At 35.4% G+C, this 7,469-nt stretch overlaps 1 protein-coding gene across 1 annotated transcript; it reads left to right on the top strand.

The window, feature by feature from the left end:
• The first annotated feature begins 3,381 nt into the window (after positions 1 to 3,381).
• Positions 3,382 to 7,454, top strand: zgc:110339 (uncharacterized protein LOC550490 homolog). The gene is made up of 6 exons (XM_052120144.1): positions 3,382 to 3,557; positions 3,656 to 3,707; positions 4,434 to 4,621; positions 5,013 to 5,174; positions 5,284 to 5,394; positions 6,042 to 7,454. The coding sequence occupies exons 1-6, from the start codon at positions 3,417 to 3,419 to the stop codon at positions 6,153 to 6,155; spliced, it is 768 nt and encodes a 255-aa protein (XP_051976104.1). The 5' UTR covers positions 3,382 to 3,416; the 3' UTR covers positions 6,156 to 7,454.
• Positions 7,455 to 7,469: the final 15 nt, after the last annotated feature.

Genomic DNA, 7,469 nt, shown 5'->3' with positions numbered 1-7,469 from the left:
TTTCTGGATTTTACAAGCTCCTCAAAGGCACAGTTCACTTACTGTATGTAAATTTCTGACTCACTGGAATTGTGATATAGTCAATTTAAAATCTGTCTGTAAACAATTGTTTGGAAAAATTACTTGTGTCATGCAAAAAGTAGATGTCCTAATCGATTCGCCAAACCTATATTTTTCTAATATTAAAACTGTGGAATGGTTAATAAATTAGTTTTAATGATTTCAAACTAAGTGTATGTAAACTTCTGACTGGGTAGAGTAAATCATCTTTGTCTTTTGATAATGATTTTGGTCTAATTATATGGAAAAGTATGTGAGTTACCCTCAGTGGCACGAAAAATTTTTGAGCAGCCTCTAGAGGCGGCATAGAAAATAAATGTTTTGAATTTTAAAAAAGCGCTATGTGTTTGTTAGATGCGTCCGGTGTGCGACCTCCTTTAATTTACCCTGACGCTCCAAATTTATGTTGAGATAAATGTTTGAAAAGACAGACTATTGTGCAATGAGCACCCCTATTTTTATCTGAAAACATCCTGTTATATATCTATAATCATCAGGAAAGTCTTCTGATTATAATTTTGTGAAAAAGGCATAAATTCCAAGCCTAGTTGTTTCAAACCCATATGACTTTCCTTCGTGAAACACAAAAGATGTTAGAATGTGCAATGGTAGCCTGTCACAAAAATATGCAATAAAAGTAAATAGTGACTGAGGCTAACAATCTGCCTAACATCTCCTTTTGTGTTCCACAAAGCAAAAAAGAAATTTTTGTTTAGAACAATACTGATGGTGAGTAAATGATGACAGAATTCTATCACTTTAAATGCCACAATCAGAACTCATTACAGTGCCCCTTTAAACTCAAACAATTTGTTTCGTATTTTAAAGGTGAAGTGTGCAATTTCTTTGCCACAAGCAGAACCAAACGGATTTACAAAAGTCATGACTGTTTCCAAACACACTTCCTAAACACTTCTACAACCTCTTTTCTCTGGCTTCCTGTCAGGCCCCAAATTCATTCCCTTGGTTGAGTCATAAGATGATATGTTGTATCACTCAAATCAAACAAACCAAGTAATGTTTTTAAAGTACCATATTAGAGCCACAGTGTTTGTTTATACTCATGAGGAAGTCAACCAACAAATGTCTTACTTATAGTTGTATCTGCATATTAAGCTGAGATAGAATGAGAACTTTTTAACTTTAACAAAAATTACAATAGTAATTACACTATGCATACACTAGTCACAATTACAGCTATTACAAAGGTATTTGAGAAATGTTACCTGACAAATGTTGGACGTCTGAGCAGAAAGCTTCTCCCCCAACTGGTGCTGGTCATGAGGCGACACAAAAACAGCATGTGGATGATTTATCTGAAAAATGACATACACAGAATCCATTATAACCATTTGTACAGAGTATGTTACACCCAAACATGCACTCACACACATTTGTTAATTTACATTGTGTCTGAACCCTGCAGCAGCTTGAGTTGAATAACCCTCCAGACTGTAGCCTTCTGCTCCGTCCGAACTGATGCTGGCAACGGCTCGACAGATCTCACTCTTTGAAAAAACAAACAAAAAAGATTTGAGCAAATCAAGCTGCACCTGAATTCAAGACTCAAGTGTTTAGGCAATGTAGAGAGATTTGTTACGAAGTTGATCTTATTCAAAGTTAACATGAAACAAAAATTATATATATATAATTATATATTATATATATACGTTTTTGGGCCAAACGATTGACATATTTATTTGTTGCTTACGATAACGTCACAGTGATGTAATTTTGTTGTATACAAAAAGTCATAGAAGTACGCCAAAAATCATCCAAATGCCTTTATGCATTTTAAAGATATGTGAAATCAAGCATAGTGGCTCTGTTTTTTGGGAGCTATCCTGTATTATATATTTATGTGCTCCTTGTTTTATTGTGAACTACTCTGTCCTGTGTAAAAAAGTCCCACCCTAAATTTTCATCCTTGTTGAATATCCTGTTTCAATCCATGTTCCAATACAGACCTAAAATTGGTTATGATTAATGTTTAATGACAAACAGAAAATGTTAGTGTAGGCTATGTGATATTAATAAGTTTAACAAAAGTGTTATAGCAAGGCTTAAAGACCTTACCCTGAGACTTAGAAAAGTTAGAATTGCCTGGACATAATGTTTTAGTGTTGAACATTGCATCAGATAAATTACATATCTATGCACTCACTGATGGCATCCCATAATGAAAAGTGTCCTGTGATGGCCAATGCCCGCCAATTGAGTTGTACGATTGGCCTAGCACATGTTGATAATGGCTAGACTGTGCCAGCACATATTCGGGATAGGATGTTGTGCTGAACTGGGTTACTGGAGGCAAATGGTCACATGTTAGTGGACGAAGTATGCTGTAAGTGGCATAGTCATCCTCCCTGAGGGGTTCTTCTATCCTGGAGTAACTGGGTCCTGAGTGAATGCTGTGACTGAAGGGATTTGCCACTCTTGGACTTCCATGAGGGTTATGTAAGGGAATCAGAGACCCTTCAGATAAGTCTCTTCTGTAGCCATACTCATGCCCCTCAAAGTCATTCATTCTCCTAGTACAATAATGTGACAGTGGGGGCGCTGCAGTCACAAAGGTGTCAATGAAAAAAGAAAAAGAAAAAAAACACATTACTTTTCACATTTTGTATGCAGAACTGTTTTTTTTATAATATAAAATATCCCAAAATGATCAACTAGTTTATACAGAGGAGTGGTAATATTTGTTCTTGTCCTTATTTGGTTTATTTACTTTGAGGGATACCTGAAACAATACTGAATACAAAGCTAGTCATTTTGTCCACCTCAAGACATAGAACACATATATAGTTTGTATGACACTTACCAGTTATCTAAGAAAGTAAGGGATATTGGACGATATAAATAACCAATATAAATCGACTACACCGACTTATCTGACATTTGAATATGTATTTTAACGGTTCTCAAAAAAGGGCGCGAAAGTGGAACATACGCTCGCGCATTTACCACTGTCAGCGCGAGAGGGCACGCGCATTCGTATTTTACATTATTAAAAAAATGTAAGGTTTGATTTATTCTTTATATTTATTTTAAACATGTTATAAGTAATACATTTAGGTAATTCGTTTTTATCCTAATAATGTTAACGTATCACACACATACATTGGGAATCATTTTAAATTGGCCGCCTGCGTTGTACTTATTAATCACAAAGTAAGCATTACTCAAACATAAAGTAAGCATGACTAAAGAGGGGTTGAAAATGCAAAGTGTACATTTACGCTATTGTTCTTTGGAGGTGCATGTCATTCTTACGAAACTAACTAACCCCGCCTCCAGCTGCACTTGAAGAACCTCTTTAAAGAGTGTGTGTGTGGACTACTTGCGGCATTTTGAAGATGATCAACTATAGCAAGTGTCACTCGGTGCTCATCACGGGCGCGAGCAGAGGTCTCGGACTGCAGATGGTCAAGCAGTTGGCCACTGCGCCGGAAAGACCAAAAAAAATCATCGCAACCGCCCGGAATCCAGATGCTGAGGTATGTCAATAACACAAGTCTGAGCGCAGCATTGTAAAAAATGCCAGAAAACATTGGACAAGTTGCTAACGAGTTATCATCGTTTGATTTCATGCTAGGAACTGCAAAAACTCGCCAAATCGCATCATGGGATTTATGTCATATCGCTAGGTGAGTTCGTTTGTTTGTCACGTGACTACTGTATAAATTACGCAAAAAAAGTGTAACGTTGTGTATCTAACATATACGACCAGCTTTATAAAATAATATATAAAACAAATAATACCAGTAACCTTAAATAATTATGTATTGTAAAAACTATTACTGTTTTTATTTATTTATTTTTGCTTGTGAAGTGCAATTCTTACTTTTGTCCTGCAGGTGGAGACAAATGATAAAAGAAAGCCAATGAAATTCTATTTGACTCACTGACACATTTACTGTAGAACTTCAGTTTAAAATATCAGATAAAAAACAAACCAGTCTTTCATTGAGGGGTGAGTTTTAATAAATGTAATGCTAATATGGCAACCTTTTATAAATTATTTTAATAAATCTGTTCTGAGACCACCTAGCTAAATATGTGAATCAAAGTGTTGTGAGTGCATTTTACATTTTGATCATATGACGTTTTCTATATAACTTTGTTATTATTTTGTTTTTTAAAAAATATCTTAATTGATCATAAATGTTGCTCAAATTAATATTTAGCAGATATATGCATTTAAAATTCATTCTTTTCCAGAAAAACAGACAAAAAATATTGATGACTCATCTTGCACTCATGGGCGTGTCCTCATTTTTTGTCCTTTTTAGAATGACAATATCTCTTTATCTTGATTAGAAACAAAGATGTAAAGGCACCTAAACTCTCCTAAAATGTCTTTTTGTCCTCAGATATCACCAGTGACACCAGCGTGGATGCAGCAGCACAAGCCGTGGAATCTATCGTGGGTTCTGATGGGTTGAACTGCTTAATTAATAATGCAGCAGTTAACATCTCCAGTGATCTAAACACAGTAACTCGAGATGTCATGATGAAAACCTTTGAGAGTAACACAGTGGCTCCTCTTTTTGTCACCAAGGTATAAATATGCCTAGAAGATGCTTTTAGTTACCAACAATATACAACCATAATACTCTGATACTCTTTGTGAGTTAAATAAACTTACTAAGTCTGCAGAGCTCATTAGTATGATTCATCTGCATGTTGTTAAACAGCACTTAAGATTTTCTTAATGCTTTCTGGTTTACTTTATTGCTTTATTCTCTAAGATTATACTTTATGCTATACAGTATATTATATACTGTTTATGTGAAAAATAAAATATTTTGTTGTCATTCCTTAAAGAGCTGTATTAATAGAATTTAAAACTCCGGAATAAGTTCAGTACTCTATCAGCGAGGTCCGAATTAAAAAATGAATCGAATTGTCAGTGCTAATTACTTGTGTCTTTTCGCCATTATTCTTACTAGGCCTTTTTGCCATTATTGAGAAGGGCAGCAGCTCAAGGGATTGGCATGGGCATGGGCATGCACAGATCAGCAGTGATCAATGTGTCCTCTGTCCTGGGATCTGTGCAGCTCAACTGGGGTGAGGGAGCGAGCTTCAAGAGTTACGCTTACAGAGCTTCAAAGGTGAAATATATTGTTACATTAATTAAGCTGCCTAATTTGGGAAGTAATGATTTTGGTTGCAGTTATTGATATTTGACATGGTTAACGTGTGTATTTAAAAATGTTATAGAGTGCCCTGAATATGGTTACAAGGTGTTTGGCCGCTGATTTGGAAGAGGAGGGAATCTTGTGTGTAGCCCTTCATCCTGGTTGGGTACGCACTGATATGGGTGGACCAATGGTAAGTACACGTTTTTCTGTCTTTAAAGGGATAGTTCACCCTTGTGTAGTGAGTCATCATTCTCTCATCCTCATGTTGTTCCAAAACTGTATGACTTTTTTCTTCAAGGATTGTGCACAAGTAATCGAGTACTCGTTCTGCTCCAACTACTCGAGTATTAAAAACACTACTCCAATATCGCAAATTAATTTTCCTTTACGCATTTGCCTGCAATTAACCGTTCTTTCTTGGTAACGTGAAAAAAAAATATAGGATTCACATACAAGTCATACTTGGAATTTTTTACTTGCATTTTAATTTATGAGTAAGCGAGTACAAGTTTTTTGAGGGTTAGAGTACTCTACTACAAAATTACTTTAAAATCCCATCCCTAGTTTCTTCCTCAGTCACCATTCACATTCATAACATCTTTTTTTCTAATGTAACTAATGTGGATGTGACTAAAACTAAAATTCTACCCAACATCTCCTTTTGTGTTCCACGGAAGAAAGTCATAAAGGGTTGGAACAACCTGAGGGTGAGTAAATTGAGACAGAATTTTGAATTGAGTGAACTTTCCCTTTTATAATGATATTTTTCGGAAATTAGATGGCTAATAATAAATTTCTTTGTTTTTGCCCATCTTTCTATTTACTTACTGCTTACAGGCAACTTTGAGTCCAGAGGAGAGCATATCATCCGTATTGAATGTAATTTCTGGATTAACAAAGAAGGATCATGGTGGATATGTGGACTACACTGGGAGCAATTTACCCTGGTGATCTCCATATTGTGGTGTGTGTGTGTAAAAATATATAGTTATATAGAAAATCAAATTTTTTTCACTTCTCAATCATAGGTTTGCTGAATATTATATATATATATATAACAGAACTATATACTGTTTGTTACCTGTAAGTCTGTGTTTCCCAACCATTGTGCCGTGGCACACCTAGTGTTTAGAGAGTGAAATTTATATGCGTTATGGGTCTTTCACATGACTCGCGTCAGCGCTGCAGAATACATTGAAGTCTATGAAGTGATGCCACATTACACAACTGTTTTTCACAAACATGTTTTTGCTTCACCAATAATGTCTTTGAGAGTACTAAGCAACAAGAAATATTTAAAAACTGTCCAAATTTGTGGAGACATTGAATGTCTCATAATTTATTTAAAAAAAAAAATAATATTACCTTATCGTTTAAAAAAAAATCAGAGACCCCATTTATTTAATTAATTTAAAATCACCAAGAAAATGCCAAGAAAGAGTCCTTTTATTAGTTTCTGCTATCAAAGCAACTGCAAGCTTTTTTTCATCTCTTCCAAATACGTTTTCAATGTTTATTGTGCACACCTCCCACTTTTTTGCGTGGCAAACTCTTAAAATCGCCCTCTGTGATGCTTTCTGCAACTCTTGTCACGTGGAAGCGATGCGGTGCTTGACACTGGCGTTCAACACATTGACGCCTCTACTGAAGTCATGTAAAATGCGTTTTACATTGACGAAAGAAAATCATTGAAACACAAAATGATTATTATTTGTCTATTATTGTGACCCTTTCTGATAAAAGCCATGCTCAGCAGTTTAAATAGGCTACTGTAGGAAAAATCTAGTTGTGTAGTCTCATGTGGTTCTGTGTTTGTCCTATGTTGTTTTATGTAGCACCATGGTCCTGGATGAATGTTGTCTCGTTTTGCTGTGTACTGTACTAACTGTATATGGTTGAATAACAATAAAAAACACTTGACTTGAATATAAAGCTTATTCTTTAAAAAAATGTCCCTAGAAATATATTTTGTGGACCAGTAATTGTCTTACCTTTTTCGCCCCTCATGAGTTTGCATCCCTGTAATTTGCTGTGGCATTGCAAGAACAAATCTACAAATTAGAAAAGAAGCAAATTTGTTGTTTTTTCATTACCCATTTAGTACTCTTGCCACATGTGACCTCACACAGCATAGCCTGTGGTTTTTTGCATAGCTGAATTTCAAATATTACAAGTAAACACGCTACTCAGATGGAGAGAAAACATAGACAAGTTCTTGAAAAGGAAAAATACAGACGATGGTTAGCCTATGTGGGATAGTGGTGT

This window comes from Xyrauchen texanus, chromosome 46, assembly GCF_025860055.1.
Source record: "Xyrauchen texanus isolate HMW12.3.18 chromosome 46, RBS_HiC_50CHRs, whole genome shotgun sequence".
NCBI lineage: Eukaryota > Metazoa > Chordata > Actinopteri > Cypriniformes > Catostomidae > Xyrauchen > Xyrauchen texanus.
Note: the sequence above shows the minus strand (reverse complement) of the source record. Positions and strands in the feature narration are given on the sequence as shown.

Excerpts from the sequence above, each read along its gene's own strand:
- zgc:110339 (XM_052120144.1), top strand. The coding sequence starts at position 3,417 with ATGATCAACTATAGCAAGTGTCACTCGGTGCTCATCACGGGCGCGAGC. Across the intron at positions 4,622-5,012 it reads CTCCTCTTTTTGTCACCAAG|GCCTTTTTGCCATTATTGAG; the intron begins GTATAAATATGC and ends TATTCTTACTAG. Across the intron at positions 5,395-6,041 it reads CTGATATGGGTGGACCAATG|GCAACTTTGAGTCCAGAGGA; the intron begins GTAAGTACACGT and ends TACTGCTTACAG.